At 37.6% G+C, this 19,358-nt stretch overlaps 1 protein-coding gene across 1 annotated transcript in view; it reads right to left on the bottom strand.

Moving 5' to 3' along the window:
- Window positions 1–19,358, bottom strand: part of LOC148831493 (NT-3 growth factor receptor-like) — a 138,412-nt gene that overhangs the window by 114,316 nt on the left and 4,738 nt on the right. The window contains exons 4-7 of the mRNA XM_088920031.1: window positions 18,205–18,346; window positions 10,956–11,255; window positions 8,438–8,496; window positions 2,804–2,906 (exon numbers count right to left, since the gene is read on the bottom strand). Coding sequence (XP_088776157.1) covers window positions 2,804–2,906; window positions 8,438–8,496; window positions 10,956–11,255; window positions 18,205–18,346 — 604 coding nt within the window. The remainder of the gene's footprint in view (window positions 1–2,803; window positions 2,907–8,437; window positions 8,497–10,955; window positions 11,256–18,204; window positions 18,347–19,358) is intronic.

The raw sequence follows: 19,358 nt of genomic DNA on the forward strand, positions 1-19,358 counted from the left end.
ATCCAGCTGTTATTTGTTCTGGTTCTCCCTTGTAGTAAATCTAACTTATTTTTTTACAAAATAGATTCTAAATAATTAACCTCAGGCAAACTTTTTAAGCACTAGGGAGAAAAAGAAAGAGACAGGAGGGATCCTGTTTAACTATTAATATAACATTGATTAGCTTGAGTCTTTCAAACTTTCTGATTCAATTACTTGTTAAAAAAAGTTTATTGTATTTCTTTTCCTGAGAATAAGAATGAATGAAAGAATGAATTTGCAAATGGTAAAGTAATTATGGTTCTTGTCACAAAAAGTAGTTTTTGAAGATTCTTTAAAAATATATCCTCATTAAGCCTTCAACCACAAACTGGAATTAAATCAAAAGAACCTGAAATTAAAAAAAAAATAAAAAACAACTTTTTCTCTATCTAGAAAGAGCAGTCACACTGTCTTTCCAGCTAGCTGTCACCTGTCAGTCAGAGTGGTTGCCATAGCAACAGCCTCTGGATGGTGTGGGAGGAAAAGTACAAAAAAAACATATCAGTCTGGAGAGAGAAATCTGTTATCGTTTTGCATTCCTTCACACATCTTGAACCAAGCTCTGCCGGGAGCGGACACATGTCCTAATACAGACGGGGATGGTCAGAGAATCCCAATTAGAAAATTAATTAAAATGTAAATTATACAGCAGCTAACCCTCGCTTTTGTTCTGCATTGAGGCAATGCCACCAAACAGCCCGACATGACACTCAATGCATTCTCGGCTTGAAGTGTAAATGTAAATTGAACAAAAAATACATAAGAACAGGACACATGTTGCATGTGCACATCTAAACAGCTGGAGGTTAAATGAGCCATATCACGGGCCACCGGAAACAGATTTCTCTCCAGACTCGCAGAGGCGTTCTTCTCCCTCCTCCTTTGCTTTATTAAAAAAAAAAATCTGCATCTGGTGATGGTATCGACGTAATCTGCTTTTAATTAACTTTGTTAACAGGATGGAGAGCCTTCGCTGTTGTTATCAGACAGGGGATGCATTCCACACGGACGGGCAGAGGGAAGGGAGGGGAGGTGGAGGGTGAGAAACCAGAGAAAAAGAGTGCCCCTGTGGGACCCAGAGGGAAATGGAGAAAGTCAATGAAGATGGCAAAGAGCCAAGCCAAACATCGCCAGCCAGCACTGATCGCATTCATTTAGCAGACAACAGGCAACAGAAGAGGCCTCAGGGTATTCTAATGTAGTTAACATCAGATACAGCAGGCTATTACTATCCTATTGATGCTTAAAGACAAATAAATTGCTGCAGGCTCTTGTATTGAGTTTAAGGAAAAAAAACGTTGCCTTTAACACTGTTGTTGTTGTTGTTGTTGTTGTTGTTGTTGTTGTTGTTGCTGGTGGTGGATGTTGAAACCTTTCTTTTCTCATTCAGAAATAATTTTCTGAAACTGGGCAAAATTAAGATCAGATTTCATTTTTTGCTTTTGCCCACCTGCCAGTCAATGCACATACAGTACCATGGCTTTGAAAATAGACAGAGTTAATAAAGTAAAATATTTTGAAGAAATAAAGTTGCATAGACTTATATACAGTGGTTCTGGAAAACAAATTTTGAGGCTAAGCATCATTTTTGCATGTATTCAGAAAAATTATCATTATTCATACATTTCAGTTCATTTTGATTTTCATTGTCTCACTGATGGGAGTGCCCTATATTGATAACTGTATCCAGATTTAATCTAGTTTTTATAAAAGACAGCATTTTAACAATTAACACTTAAATATAAAACCACAAAAAGAAAAATAGGTTGATATAATACTTCAAAGACAACAGCTCCTATAGGCTGGATTTACAGAGACCTTAGTTTTACGGGGGGGAACTCAATGCTAAATCCAAGCCAACACACCAGCATAACTAAAAAACCCCATTGGTCTCAGTCTTCACATCCACCAGTGAAGACAGGAAGAATCTGGCAGCCATGCCACTGATTAAAAGTGCTGCAAGGAATGATGCCCCTTTGTCAGTGCCAAGCACTGATGTGGGCATTAGGGCCCATGGCTGAAACAAACATCCTATTGCAAAAAGAAATACATTAAAACTGACAATATCAGGTGCCAGTAAATACTGATAAGCAGTACTTGGATATGACCCAAAATAAAAGCTTAAGCTCTACCCAAGCCATATTAATCCCCTTTTGAATTTCTCAGCATGATTGACACCATTGCAACCCAGTCTTTCTGCATTACAAGAAATAATCACCCTGCGATATTGCAAATATGGACCAGAATGAACAATGACTTTCTCTATCTGTTTTTACTGCCTTGATGAAACACTGTAGAATCGACTCATCTTGTTCAAATAAAGCCTGAGTTTGTACAAGGCACTGGCATACAGAGCTGCTCAGTGGATTGTAAAATAAATGAAATACAAGCTGTGGAAAGGCACCTTCTGCACGCAAAGACAATATTCAGAAATAAAACAATGAATGCTGTCTGTGAAAGAGCACTGATAATCACAATTCTATCTTTGCAAAAAACGGAGCACCCAACCCTTTTGGAGAATGTTTCCGGATTCTCCATGTCCATTGTTTTAAGGGTATTAAGCTCCAGGTGGTTGTTGGCACACCTCTAAGACTGCCATTTGAAGTCATTGACTTCAACTGAAGTGGACTTTGGGTTTGTTTTTTTTAATTTTGGCAGCAGTCAAAAACCCTCACAATCCCTGCAGCTTCCACAGGGCATGTGTAAGAAACTCCAAAGGTCAGAACCAAACCCATCTACTGTAGCATATAAAGCCTACTGAAAAAGTTGTTTTTTTTCTTACCTTTCATTCCAAACTTAGAACGGCGGCCATATTTGTTGATGAGAACAAAGAGAACGACCAGAAGCACACAGGCGAATCCAGCAAGGCCAACAGCAATTGACACCTAAGAGAAGGAGAAGAGAGGCTTCAGTTACTCTAAACACCATCCTGTCAAACCTTCAATAAAACACAGCTCATGGGCACAGCAATATCTTTCACATGCCAGGCATAAGTGGTCTGTCACTGTAAAAGGCAAATTATACATGGCTAAGTGACTATAGTGCCATGTGAAGATTTTCAATGAGTTCTCCAGTTTACAGGATCATTTTTCTTTCTCACATGCTAACCCTGGTAAAGAATACAGGCAAACTGCCTCTTGCACTCTGCATCTATGTTAAAGGTAACAAGAACTCCAATACATTTATTCCTATATCACTATAGATGTACTGTAACCAATAAAACAGACAGTACTCATCTGTCATCCACACTTGTAGGCACGTGGCCTACAGTACTTATATAACAAGTTGTTTTTTTTTATATTGTATCAAAATCACTTTCATGTGTAAGTGTGTTTTCAATTTCCACTTAGTGTCATGCAACTGACTAGTGTTAAACCACAAAAAGCCCAAGTATGCCGCAAATACGTGACTCATCAAGATACTCCTTTGTCAGTCATCAAGTATTTGGAGGATGCCCTTATACTCTCTCTTAATTATCTTAATATTCATTCATATCCAACTGCCCTCTTGGAGTTCAAGATAAAGAGGTTAAAAGGTAAGATTTCTGAGAGATGAATATTCTTCCACAAAATAGGGCAATGGAGTAGCTGAAATTTCCTTGAGACTTCTAAGAAACCTACATTTTCGATATGTTGCTTTCTAAAGAGTGCACTGAAGACTGATGGAAGTTTTAATATGAGTTTAATAAAGATTTAATACAACATTTTTGCTTCTCCTGAAGTAAAAACAAATGTGATTTTACATTGAATGTGATCGTGCAACACTGTCTGTTTGAAGTAGTCAGGGGTCAGTTAGATTCTCTAACCGGCACTTGCCTGAAGTTGACCTTTTTAACCCTTCCTGTAGCACATTTCTTGTTTCAGAGGAGAGTGGGAACGTAATCTCTTTTTTAGAAATTTTATTTATCATCAAGTCTCAGTGAGAAGGAAGATTTATCTTGAGCACATTAGAGAGACTTTTAGACTCTAGTCTAAAAGTCTTTGACACAAAAAAAAACTTTGCACATTCTATATATCCATACCGTAAGGGCAACACAATGCTCCAAGTTGTAGTATAACTTGTATCATTGAATTGATCATATTGTAGATACTTCATCTTATGGGCTGGACATGCCCCAATAATAAAAAGGTCACAATTTGAAACTCAAATTGAATTATTTGAGGAAGGAGAATAAGAAACACTTCTTTACACTTAAATCCTAGAAAAAAGTAAGTGGCTGAGGCACAGACTCTGGGCTCTTTCAGGCCGGATAAAAACTTAGGTTCACTATACTGCAAAACAACCCAACAGACGAAATAACCTCCTCTTATTTGTAGCATTTATTATTTTTTCTGTCCTATGTTGCAAAAAATTGGGGTTACTTTTTTTCCACTGGTGTCTCCTCTATGTACAGTATACAGTATACTGTATATTCTGTTGTCTGCATAGCCACTTTCCTACCTGCCATGTTCCATCACATGTCTCTCTTGTCCACTCTCCCAGCTTTAGAAATTCAGGATTGTAATATCTCTGACCACCTTTTGACATCGTCTTAAAGCTCAGCCACTCAGGCGAAAGCTGTACCCCTGTCTATCTCTCAGCCTTGCAACCACACAAGCGTTATCAACAGCACAGCACACCTACAGTACACTTCTTGTTGTAGATGACTTACACCATAATTGGCCTAGTACAGTATATTGAATTATTTGATATGCTGCATGCTCACTGTTCAGGCTTATTGTATTTTAAATCCGACACTTCATTTACTAGGGTTGGTGGCCCAAAACATATTTCTTGCTTCACTATGTAGGACAGTACATTAGATGTATCCCACGTTTTGCTAGATCACCCTTCTTTATACTATACTGCAACTTGTAATAATACAGATCATAATCAAAGGCGATTATGTTGACCCGCTAGTCCCAAACTTTAGTACTCAAATTTCTGCTTCATCTAAGCATAAGAAAGCAATGTCTCCTACTGTATCTCTCATTTGCCTCCATTCTGCTAAAAATGTGCTAGGTACAATATAGCTCTGAAAATAAAAATAAGCTAAATGCTTACTAAAATTGTCTTCGGCTTGAATCTTCTATATAATTAAGATAGGACACCAGAGCAATTGGAAGCATGTGTTCTGTGTCCCAAAGCTTGCTTCCATACCACAGCTATTAAGGCTTTATTGAGAATAAAATAATCTTCATCTAACCAATTATAGCCCAAAGCTAAGAGAAATTACATTTTTAAGTGGAAGGAAAACAACTGTGGTCATGCGGGGGAAAGGCAGCAATCCAGAGGAAGCTGATGTGTAATGAGGCTGGAGCAAATGGAAAAAAAGTGAGCAACAAAAGCCCCATTGCAGAGATCAAGAGATGCACAATTGCAGGTGTTGTCAGAAGTTTAGGGCCTCTAGAACATGTCTTACTGCTGTTTCCCAAGTCTGTCTCTTTCTCCCCTTACCACACACCACTTCACACACCAGCATGAATAGTTGATGCTCATAACTGTAATTGGTGGCTTACATTAACTACAGCAGTACTGTTAGTGTTTTATAATATAACAGGCAAATAGTGTTACTGGGGATTGATTTAACTGCACTAATATCTGTGTTTTGCTCTGAAGCCATTGGGGAAACAGTTAAGACACCAGGACTGTCTTATGCCCAGACAATTATGAAAATCATGTCTTGCTGTACAAGCCAGTTTAAAGAATCTAAATATTATTTCAAATATTCAAAAACTTAGATTTTTAAAATGCAATATTGGTAACACAGTGTACAGTTAAAAAACATCCTGGTTCTTTTTCACGTTGATGAATGTGCTATGCATAAAAAGAGCAACAATGGTCTTGTCTTTCATAAAGTTGCAAATTCAAGTCTTTTTAAATATGTGGTTCGAGAGATGGGTCAAATCTTTACACATCCCTGTCAAATCTTTACACATCCCTTGGTGCGCATGTTTATTTAAGAAGGAGACAATGAGAAACTGATTACTTCTTCAGATTTTTAAAAAAGGACACCTCTACGAGGTATTAAGACATGTTCATTAAAGCCTCTTTGTAAGAACATGCAATTGTTTGCAAATGTTCACTTTTTAAGGCTACACCTGTAACTTCTTCTTCTGATTAGGGTATGATACTGGTGACAAATTTAATTTTCCTATTTACACAAATGCACAGAAGATACTGATATTAAATGCAAAATCCACTGCCACCTACCACCCATTGCAGAATTGTTACTCTCACACCAGTAACAGAGCACTTGAACTCGACAGACAGGGTCACTGGAGATCAAGGTCACTGTGCATGGATCACGTGATCACCCGAAAAAGAAGGCACTACAGTATATCTTGGGAACCAAAAGCAGCTGGGATAGTTACTTTCAATGGCACAAATCGGCACAAACGCTGCACTAACGAATGAGATCGGTTAGGTTCTCCTACGAAGTTGTAGGGGGGCTGGGCAAGGTCACCCCCAAAAAAAGATGGCGCTATATCTCGAAAACGAAAGCAGCTGGGAAGTTACTTTCAAAGTGTAGCACTAACAAATGAGGGAGGTTCCATCGTGTATGCTGTTTGTAGGGGGGACAACTTCATGGAGCTCAACAAGAGAGAATCTGCAAAACCTTCTGGTATCATCAGAGGACAATGCCACCAAGATGACCATTTGCGTTTGACCTCATGAATCTGGAGTAGCAACAAGTCCTATTATTACACTTAGAATTGTTATGAATGATTTCTAATAATAATTGTGTTGCCTTGAACAAGTAGCTTGGTGCCTCTCTGTAAGTGCAGAGGAATGTGGTAAGAGGGCCCTCTGATGAGAGACATTGTAAAACTGTATCCAATGCAGAACCATGTAATGATATACAGCACAGATGGGCTCCATCAAGTCTGTAGTCTGTTTCTTCCGAAGACCACAAGTTCAAGGTCACTGTTCATCACCAAAGAAGATCCACCAAGGAAGGATCTGAAGAGTGGATGTTAGAACTATACCTGACAGCATCTCAGCATCTTAGCCAATCACCATTTTTTGTTGATTAACTCACTAACTCCTCATCTCTCTTCAACTGATCTGACTTTTCCAACAAAGTGACTGCTAGCAGTCTGAGAAGGGACTAGAACCTTTCTCTAAGATGCCAGGTCGAGAAAGTGAGTTTGCAATCCCACTGTTATTTTCGCCTGATCAAGTTAAAAAGACAGTTGTCATGAATATCCGATTATATACTGAACTGAGTTCTCCCAGCTGTGTGCTGTACCAAAGAAGACAGCTGTGCACAAACTGCTTTAAAGACTGTTTTCAGTGTTCAGCTGCAGTAACTTTTGGAAGAGCTACTCCCAGCAACACGGCAAAGTTCTCTCTCTTCCTCTCCTCCCTGCACAGAACAGACAGCTGCCAAGTCGGACCAGGGACCAAACTGCCGAGTTCCATTTTCTCACCGGATTGTTTAACTCATCAAGGATGTCGGACCAACGGGTCTTCGAGTATAAAACTTTTATATTCACATTACAATTCTCGAAAGTGGAGCTATTATTCCAATCACGTTTGATGTTTAGTTCATGATGATAAAGACATGATTACTAAATTAATTAAATGCATATTTACTTGTATCTGAGAATATGAATATGAATTATATGACTTATAAAACCAACTAGGCAAACCATAACACGTTATAGTCGATGTGCAGTCGACCCGCAAGTAGTACTCGCAATTTTGAGTAGTGTGTAAAACCAAATTTGTATATACTGTACTTAAAGCTTACCCTATAACCCTTATAAAACCACCCTTCTAACATCTTGTGGGAATTCAAGATATTAAATACAAGCATAAAAACAATAATTTAAAAATGGTAAATCTTGTAGGTGTGCTTCAATATTTTTTATTTTCCAGAGCAGACCTACAAGTTAAAAGTGTAAAGCTATGGCTGTGTAAGTGGCAAGTCGACTTTTAAATCTGAAGTTGTTAACTTTGTTAACTCTTTTCCATGTAATCCCTGAGAGGAAGACCTTTCATATCACAGCAGATAATTTCACTATATTCTATCACATTCTATGTTTGTTTTGCGTGTTTTCAGCAATATCAATAAACTGTGTATGATATATTCAGAATCTGTGTGAGACTATAAATTATTCAAGTACCCCCATAGTTCACTGTTTTATTTTATGATTGTTACAGTAAAATAAAACCCTCACTTCACTACAGGTTTATAGCTGAGTTCCACTGCAATTTATAAAGAAAAGACATGACTTTACCAGCAAATAATTTACTCCCAAATGTGGTCAAATGAGAAAACATTATTTTCACAGTGGTTGCATACTGAGGATATATGTTTGTGGTTTTCTCTTTTAGCCCCTAGGAAACTCCTACGATGGCAATTATAAATTGGTAAATGTTGTTAAATCCCAAACCCAAGTAAATCGCTACCTTTAGTCTGCACACTCACCCCAAATGTGTCCTCCTCTGGTCTTGGTGTGACACTCAAGGGAGGGGTAGGAGTACCACCTGTGGAAGTAAGAAGTACAGAATGTCAGAGCGCATATTTACAAATCAGTACATATTTTCATTTAATTGCCATCCTCATTACTCACAGGCAAAATGCTATCTGGTTAACTTGAAACTCTCATTTCTCATTTCTTGATTTTTTTCCAGAATCAGATTTTCATGTACTGTTTATGTTTTTCATAGAAGGTTACAGCACTGTTATTAATCACATTCAGTAATAAAATAGTAATGATTAAAATCATGATAAGACTAACAACAATAATTATAGCTGGAGAAGTCTCAGCTCAATTAGTGACCTCTATATGCTCCATAGTTTATAAACTAGAGATTCTATAAAACAAAAAAACAGAGTAATTTTAGTTCATGCTCCCTGCCCTCTCTTTGCTTTTTATCATTTGAATGTAACACAAACTTTTTGAAATACCAGGTTCCTTTTTCTACGCTCACATTCCTTTCACTTTTTATTTCTGCCACTGAATTATCCCTTCAAAACTATCATTATAAACGTTTTGGATGCCTAGGACAAATTCATCTGTCTCTGTTAACATTTTCTAAAACCACCACAAAGATCATACTCTTTGCCTTGCCACTTCTGCAATCCTGTTTCTCAGTTTCAGGCAGGAAGTACTGTATTTCCAGTTTGGGCCGTGGAGCAAAAAGTATGAAGGCTTGACACTTGAGATCACAGAGTAATTGCCAGCAAATTAAACGGTCATATGGTGGATGAACTCCTGGAGGCCCAGCTACACACTGGAACATATCCACTCAGTGCAGCCCATCCTCCTGTTCAGTGCAACAGTAATTAGCATTACTATGGTGCATTTAGTTGATTTTACTCTCCTCTCCTCCAGGAACCTTGGCAGCTGGCTTTTCTCGGTAAGCATTTCCTTGGTTAACACATAGTCCTTCTGCTTCCCAGATCTCTGTTTTTCCCTCATTTGGGAAATCTATGCCAGAACTGGTTCGACACTGGGTATCTACAATTGTCCTCCAATAATGTGGTCAGAGGACCATAGAGCTAACTTACACCAGCATTTCCAAGAGTCTGTCTGTCCTGCACGCCTTCCTTTCTCTCAATGAAGCAGGATCATCCAACTTCATTTGATCTCTGACAGCAACAATCTGTCACTCTCTCTCTCTCGTCATGCTTTATAATGCGTGTAAAATTATAATGAAGTGCTGAAGATCTACATCTGAGAAGTTTAGGATAAAGGTCACACACAGTGCTGCTTTTATGTTTAGCTTCAGAACAGTAACAGTAGTTACAGTGCAGATCATTTGGATTGGGGTGGCAATTGGGTACATGGCCAAATATTGTATAACACACTACCCTTAAGCAGTTAAGGGTAGTCAACACTCTGAGTATTACTAAATTCAGGCACTGCTGTCTCAGAATGATTAACTTCTTGGCTACTATGAATACTTCATACCCACACCCTTTAAAGAGTAATTAGAATCTAATAACATACCACATAAAAGCATTTCTTTTTTATTTTAAAACACATTAAAAAATGGATAAGAAACTTACTTAAGTCATAGTCATCTGAAAAAGAAAAGAAAGAAGTATTTAAATTTATATTAGTAGAATCAGTGGAGACATATAATTGGAAACTCATGTACTGTATGCATTTATTTATGATAGTATACGTTTGACTATTACTATTTTACTAAGATAACTCCACATGAAAAAAGTGTGTTTTAACATTTCTTTGTTTATCTTTATGACTTTCAACATATGCCCTTATCTCTCATTGTTTTTAAATGGTAATCACTCTCTGTGAGAGCTGTGTGGAATAAGTGGGGAACGGCTCTCTATTGTGAAGCGCAGGGAAAGGGTTTCAAAAATAGAAAATAATGCATCACCTCAATAAATCCACTTTTCAAAATATCTGACTGACATTAGCCTCTGAAAAGCAGTGTTTAATTAACTGTGAAGTTTTTTAATACCAACTTTATAAAGTATCATTGTTCAGGTTACCATTTGTCTGTGATGTCCAATGTAATGTTGTATTCCTTTCTGTTGTTATTAAATCATAGCAGCATTTATAACAGAAGATTGAGAGCAAGATTGACTTGCTCCCAGCTAAGTATAAATATAGGGAACATTCCTATCCCAACATGCATCACTTTACTTCAATCCCCTGACCTCATCATTACTATGGAGCAGCTATCTGGCTCATTGCATGTAGTGGGGGCTCCAATGGTCATACCACCAAGGCTGTCCTTCTCTCAGCCATATGTGTTAAAGATCTGTAGTTCATGTTGCCAAAGTGCCAAACCGCTCAAGGTCCGGCCAAAACCTTTGAACTGTAAATTAAATTGCACAATGAAGAGAGAAGACTTAAAGTCACCATACAGTTCAAAAGAAAAGATTCATTGATCTGGTGCCCCATTGGTTGTCTCATCTACAAACAGACGAAGACAGACGCAAAGCCAAAAAAGAGTTATTGTACCAGTACCTTCTGTGAAAGGGGGATGCAGGAAGTGGCCATAGATGGTCTGGGAAACACTTCCGAGGGCATTGGTGGCCACCAGGGTATAGTTGCCATTGTCGTGGTGTGTGGGGTTCCTCAGAGTCAGACAGCCCTCCTGGAAGTCCATGAAGTGTGCCATTTCCACACGCTTGTAATCATTCTGCTGGATCTCTTCACCATTCATCAGCCAAATCAGTGTGGGCTGCGGGTTGCCACGCACAGTGAACTCGATGCAGGTGTCGTGCCGCCTCTCCGGTTCCATCAGAGACATAATACGAGGGGGAACTGCGTATCAGCCAGATTGGAGAATTAGTGCACTGGGGAAACCATGCATTGAGGGGTAGGGATACAGTAAAAGACATCAGGAGATTTTCATGAGCCATTTGCTGAAATGTTTCACACTTTGCTTTTGCTTCTAACTCACGCCATTGTCAGGGACTGGAATATGCCACTGGAGGTATACAGTACAAATGCCAAGTTGCCATTCAGCCCCTCTTAATCATTGCTTGTATACATGATTTTCCACCAAAATCCACCAAGGATCCTAAAAATTCAGCTTCAACCACAGGGAAGTGCCTCATGTTTTCTGTCCTGAATGTTCCTGAAGTTAATTCTTACTTGTTTGCCTAGATCTTTGAACCTCTGTTGATTGTGAAGACATTCCTTGAACTGATTTCGAATGTTACAGTACATTCCTGACTCCAGTCCCATGGTCATTTCTGCTCCAGGTAGGTCCAGGTAAATCACACACTGTGATCACTGACAATGTGGGTGATCACCCCCCAGAACAGCTTAGAACTTTCCTGCTCGGCATGTTGTTCTCTTGCTTACTAAATGCACAAACAGATCTACTGTGAAGGATCTGGGCCAAATGAGATGAAAATACTCTCCACAGAAGCGTTCTCTTGGCAAAATCCCTGCCTCTATCTTTGAGTCAGTGTGTTGGAACCTCACCATCTGCAATCAGGGAATCATAATGGTTTTCATTCACATGCCATAAACATTGTCTTACATAGTTTAATTCAGACATTTAATGCTCAGGCAACAAAGTTTACATGGATATTTGTGCTCGGAACTGATATGGATGAAAAATACTGAATTTATATTAATTACCAAATAGCTATACAAATAAGACATACTGAAAACATTAAGCTACTGTATATATACAGTATATACATACTGTATGCAATTCATATACTGTACTGTATGTAGAAAAATGTAGCAATATGTCGTATAAGATTATTTCTAAGGTTATTATTTCTATATTAAAATTATTATATTAAAAATTAAGTTGTATTACTTATATAGTATTTAATTTTTAATTAAATAAGAATTTCCAATTATTATAATAAGTTGCTCAGATCTAAGTTGTTCATAATTTGGTCATTTTTATATGTAATTTTGAATTGTAATGGAGTCTTAATGCAAATGGACTTGTTTTTTTAATTGAGTTTATCTTTCCCCAGAAATCGTATCTTATTAGTATGGAAGTGCATTGCTGCTATCAAGGAAAAAAACATGTGTGGTATCTCGTTATTACGAGAAAATTATCTCGTAATTATGAGATATGAAATTATCCTGTTATTACGAGATATTAAATGATTTTGTTATTGTGAGATAGGAAATTATCTCATAATTACAAGATAGCAACCTTCATGTGAGTGTACACTATGAACAGCCTATGACATTGTGCAATGACAGCACTTATTGTAGAAGCTACAGGCTGTAGCTCAGCTTGAACTTTGGGGCTGTTGACAGTGTTTAGTACTACAGGACGCACACAGACTCACAGTACTTTCGAATGGGGTTTGTCGTAATGAAACATTTACTATTTGGCCCTAATGTGAACACAATCATTAGAAATACTGTATGAGGACACACAGATTTATCCTTAAACAGGAAAGTGTGAACCATCGATTCCACAACTTAAAATGAAAATCAACTAATGATATAGGACTTGTATGACCATTCTGTTTTTGCATTATTATCACATAAAGCACATGATAATGTACTTTATGTACTGTAATTACGAGATACCACATGGAATTTGTTTTCCTTGATGGCAACAATGTGCTTCCATAGAGTAACACAATGTACCATAGATGAAAATATATTTTTTTTACTTACTGTAGGTAAGATTGAAAAAGGCACATTTTGACTTCTTTGTGTTCATTTAACAGGTTGTCTGGCAAGGTGACACTTGTAACTTCGGCAGTATGTATGTTTCTTCATACACATTATAAAGTTTATTGTTTTTGCTTCATGTTTCATTAAAATTCACTTAACTAAGCAATTATTCATTGAATCACAAGTATTATTCATATTAGTAGTATTTGTGAGCATTGTATCATGCCAGGCACTGTGAGTTTGTTTATTAAATAATTTTGTTCCTGTCCAGAAAAATTAAAACAAAATTTTCCAGGGACCAATCACAAAAATGAAAATCTATTTAGCATTAGAAAGTGAAGTGAAGGACACAGATGGATTTTTTCACATATTCCAGAGGGAGGGTTTGTCTATGGATAATTTAGTGCTTGAAAAATGTAACGCTTTTAAAAGCCTTTATGTACCAGGACACCATCCCACCAACTCCATCAAAAAATGTATCTGTAGTGAGACGTAAACTAGGGGTCCTACCAGCCAGCATCATGGGAGAATTTACAACAACAGAGCGACAGCTGTACAAAGCTCAAAGAGAGGGGTGCAGAATTACAATGTGAAACTGTATAGAGGCAGCTAATACTCTGGCAAACCTGTCTGTTATTTCATACAAATATCTACTAAGTCATTTGTAACCCAGTTGAGACAGTGTGTGGGCAATAACAAGGTGATGATAGCACTGGATCATCACAGTTATTCTTAAAATCTTTTTTCCCAGCTGCCCAGTGCTTTCATTCATTTTGATAACGGGAAGCTTCAGAGCCGTAAATCCGTTCTTCCCCGGAGACAAGTGTGAGCATGCACACAAGACAACACAGATGACGCCTATTTGGAATTCAACATGCTGCAGGATCCTTCCCTGAGTGCTGCCAACTCCTATTTCTTCAGAAAAAAAGGCTTGTCATTTACAGAATTCTCCTTGCCGCCCGAAGCAGTCACTCAACACAGTGCATCCTCACTGGTCCTTCAGAAAAAAATCAATTGATTCATTTCGGCAGTCCTCCTTTACTTTGCAAGTCTGACTGTGGCATTTACATTTCTCCTTGTTGGCACAGGTAAAACCGGATTTTGCCTGAGAGGGACCTGCCTACACTTTAGCAGCTTCACTGCAAATGGATTTTTATGCCTATTCAATTGTATAACTTGCAACTGGTGGAATCAAATGTTGTTTACCTGTGACAACAACAGAGTTCCACCGTATAGGCAGTTCCCTGTACTAACAGGGTGTACTGAAGGTCTGAGAAGACAATATTTGTACATTAAAAATAGCCACAAATGACAAACTTGAGGGAGCTTTAAAACCTACAAGTACACCGTTGTAGCCTGTAGTTTTTTTACACCCCCTTCCTGTTACCGCTATTTTCTAAGTACTTTTTATATGGGGGCGGTTTTTAGTAGAATGTTCTTTGGCTCCAGTACATGCCTTTGAATTGAGATGCCATTGCACACAGTTTGATACTGTATATACAAAGACTTTTTAATGTTAGATTATTAATTGCACGTGCAATATAAAACACTTATTTAGACTGATTTAGAAAATATTTGCACAAAGTGTATCGATATAAGATAAACATAAAACTACCTAAAGAGTTCTATTTCATATAATGCAGGGGCTGCTACAGCTTAGATGCACACACAGGAAATACTTGATCTCCCCCAGCTCAAAGCTGGGTTCAGGAACATACAGCAGATCAGCATCTCCTAAGCTTAAACTTGTGAAGGATCCTTTAAATACAATAAAACAAGGTTGTGTGAAGTTTGTTAAAAATCTTAAAATTTGCTCTGTATTGCAGATGTCACCAATTTTCCCAGAGAAGGGCGACTTAAAACGACAAAAAACACTTGCTAATATTCTTAGATACAGCAACTTTGTATTTTTAGAGCATTCTTAAACTTGCTAAAACAAAACAGGCAAAAACTGATTATTACAAAATCTGATGATTAAATCAGATGTGATTTGTGAGTTTGTAATATAGATAAGATCAAAACTACCACCAGTGGCTTTTACAGTTCAGTTTTCTGTGCGTGTAATGCCTTGTAAAGATATTTTTTGTTACTACAGTACAACAGAAGGTGCACTGCCCCTCATGGTCACCTTTATAACCAATGTTTTTGAGTGCTGAGGTTGAGATCAAAGCCTGGGGTTGTTTTCAGGCTATGATACCCTTTGTCTAGAAAAATAGTGTCACTGCATCCTGGTGAAAACCTTGCTATGCGTTGACATAAACTTCACATTGCCTCAAGACCACTGCAGTAAATTTCTCAAAGATTGCTTTTGTGTAACACATTTGATGAAAATAGAACCCATAGGCTCCCATTTCTTTACAGATAACTAAGGTCTTTTAGATCCATAGAAAAGATAGGAACAGGAGGAAGCTATTGGGCCTGTTCTGTTTCAGACTTCATCTTTTTGAATAAAGAATAAATATGTGACTACTGTACTCAGTTTTAAATGACTTAAATTTAAAAAAGGACAATTGTTTTATCTTAATTTCTTCTTCTGTCCTTTGTTCCATGTTTTACTGTTAATCTGGAGAACATTTTTCAAACTAACTTTGTCAGTATAGTTCAGGATTTGAGCACTCTTATTGGGTCCTCTCGTATCCTCCTCTCTCTTCAAGACTAAGAGATTTGGATTATTTAGCTTGGTTATATAAGGCATTCCTTTTAAACTTTGCAATGAACTTGCAACTACTGGATCAGCAATGTGGGCAATGTACTAATAAAACTACTGTATGTAAAACATTCTGATCTAATTCTTAATTAAGAAATCAAACTTCAAGTGTACTAAGAACAAGCCTAGTTGTCATAGTCTGTGCACATTATGTCTTAGACTAGGAATGGGCCACTATAGTCTTCAAGGGAAGATTTATGTTTAGCTAAATGTATATCTCAATTATTTAATTAAACTAATTATTTGGGTGGGAGGTCAAATGGTTTATTCTTTCAAAATCCTAATCACTGCTGGATGAAAATTACACTACATCTAAGAATTGCAGGAACCCAAACTTTTGGATAGGAATTGTCTATCCTTAGATGCAGTGCTAATAGAGAAAATAAACACTTTTCTGATCCATCATTCAGAACAGCCTACAAATAATGGCAATTGTCTCTCTACATGCTTTTAGTCATTCAACACTACTGAGGTCAAGAAGGATAAAGAAGACATTAGTGATGGAGGATAGGGACAGAGAATATCAGGATAATAAGCAGTTAACATGAAAGTGTTCTCCAAACACTGAAGTAGAATAAAGCACCCTATTAACAACACTGGAAGTAACTTTCTAACAGCATGTAATCACTGCCTCATTTTACTGTCGGTTAGTCTAACTAAATACTGCAGCTGTTAACACCATTTTATGGCATTTCCACAGAAACCAGGGCTGCTGCTGGGACAAGTTCTAATTACTGGGAGGGTTAGGTGACCTGGAGAGATCTAAACAAATGTCTGCACTGCTTCACTGGGCTCAATAAACGGGAGGACCTTACACAATTATTCTCATGATCTCTCAGCCTGACCCGCTCTCCCTTGCTATAATGAAATGCAATCATGTGTATTATATAAATAAGGGAATAAGACAAGTTTGAGCCATCTTTCCCAGGCTTTTGTTTTTGAGGATGAAATATTGGCATCTCAGTAATTCAGCGCCTCTTCACATGGAATCAATAATCGACAGGATTAGCTGGCTTACTGTCATTTAGCATTTGAAGGAGTGTTTTTCAATATAAGTACACATTGTACTCCTGGAATTTACACAGAACTGAGGCTGTTAAATTCATATTTCACATTCCTTTAGCAAACCAAACTGTACCCTCCCCCAGTACAGCCAGTACATGTTCTATTTTAAATGTGTTTTTGCCAACAGTGCAATCCCAACTACCTTTCTTTTTTTATTCAGTTTATTTATAGAGGTGTATGGTTTTACACCCGTTCAAAGGTGTACCCTTGCTAATTGGAGGATTCAGTTTCAGTTCTTATCTCCTTGCGATTAAAGTAGATTGTGCTTTCTAAAAATCCTGGCCTAGATTTTGAAGTGTCAAAAGGCAAATCAGAATTTGTTTTATCCTTTTCTTATATGAAAATATTGCTATTTCTGCTGTCAGCAACTTTGATACAGTTTTGAAACCTGTAACAGCTTAAAATAGTTCTGGCCACAGCAATAATAACAGAACCTGACCACCTGCAGAAACCTATTTGTAATAATAAACTTTCCTATTGCTGTCTCTTGAAGTAGATTTAATAATAATAACATCACTTTATTAACCCTTTGCAATTTCTTGCATTTGGAATTATCTTTTCACATACCCCAGCTTGCTCTCCATGAGACACACAGATAAGGAGGGAGCCTGAGGTCAGAGCGCAGGGTCTGCCATTATACGGCACCCCTGGAGCAGTTGGGGTTAAGGGCCTTGCTCAGGAGCCCAACGGAGTAGGATTCCTCTGCCAGCTGCAGGATTTGAACCAGCAACCTTCTAGCCACTGGCGCAGATCCTTAACCACAGAGCCACTGCTCCGCCCCTTTTTAAAAAAATATAAAATAAGATAATTTTATATTTTTTTAAGATAAGATTTTTTTTTAAAGATAATAAATTAGAAATGAGGTGAAAAATACTTTGACAACTACAGACTTAATATTGATTCTTCATCAGAAGGATGTAGAATAAAGACATTCAATTAATTGCTCAGGATAACACACATTTAGTCTATGTCTAAGCCAGGATTTGAACTACAGTAGGTTATAAGCCCACCTAAGCAACAATGGATCACCTAGTCTAGACCTTGGCCATAACTGTGGCACCAAATCTTTCAGTTATTTAATTGAATTAATTATAGGATCCAATTAGCCAAGACATTCATGCTCTTTAGCTACTGACTGAAGGTACTGTATCTGTAAAACCCAGCATCCCTTCAGACTACCACAAGCTCACCACAGGACCACCGACCTAGATTCAGGACTCCTACAAAATCAGATTGTAGTGGTATCTTGAGCTTTAATGTAATTGAACCATGAAGCAGTAGGAATACCTGAAAGAACCATCATGTTAGAGGAGAGTAGGAAGAATAAAAACTCACAGAGGACTGAAAGCTGGATGGAAGCATTGGTCATCCCCACCACATTCTCTGCAATACAGGTCAACAGGAAGCTGTTGTCATCCCTGCTCACATTGACCAGAGTCAAATTGATAGAGTGGACATTTGGCCAGTTCACGTTGGTCTACAGGAAGAGAAAGTGACATGACAGTTCAGTGTTATTGCTCACTGAGCCGTCTATCCATGCAACTTGAATAACCAGGAAATACCTTGGTTATAACAAATATATTTGTTTTTCCAGTTTCTTCATTTATACTGTGGGAAGTGTGAGACCACAAAAGTGTTAATATGTAGCTTTTTCATGTAAATAGAGCTGTTAAGGCTCTTTTCAGCTACAAATCTTTGCTTGTCAGATTTTGGTGATAAAATTAATCTGGATAAGCAGAAAAAGAGACATTTCTTCAACAGTATATGGATCAGCTTTAGGGAACCTTTTCAGTGCACGGGAGTTGGATTACAATGGAACACAAACCTAAATCCTCAGAATAAATGCTGAAATGAGCTAAGGTGTTTCATACAGACACACACAAACAAACAAAGCACATCAGAAAGGAATACTAATGATACAAAGAACACCTACAATACCATGCATATTAAAATATCCAACACCAAAATCCTGTTTAAATTATATTTCTCTAAATCAGTTACATACATTGGCCATTTTCAGTTAATCAGATTATCAGATTTTAAGAAAGGAGGAAGGAATATTTATAAAATAAGATTAAAACCTTACTGGACTTGCTTATTTGGTTGACTGAATTCCTACCTGAGTAGCTGTATGTTGACATTTTGTACAAAGTAGATGACCTTAAAAATGGTTTTCTTGTGCTGTGGCACACTACTGATTACAACAAAAAAGACCCATTCAGTTCAGCTCTAACATCAGTAAAGCAAACAGGTGGAATTTCAAAGATTAGGGACCGGTTGTCTAAAAAAAAAACTAAAGTAGTGAATTGCTTAGCATTTGGATTATTTTTAACTGGGTTCTGTAAATTCAGTGGCTTTGTGAAACACCCTTTAATCTAATCCATCCCTTATCAGAAAGTAGCTTATCTTGGTGAAGGTCAAGGCAAGCACAGGGCACAAGGCAGGAGTGAAATCACATGACACCTCCCCTCCATGAAGGGATGACTGGC

Source organism: Atractosteus spatula, chromosome 7 (genome assembly GCF_055471065.1).
Source record: "Atractosteus spatula isolate fAtrSpa1 chromosome 7, fAtrSpa1.hap1, whole genome shotgun sequence".
Classification (NCBI taxonomy): domain Eukaryota; kingdom Metazoa; phylum Chordata; class Actinopteri; order Semionotiformes; family Lepisosteidae; genus Atractosteus; species Atractosteus spatula.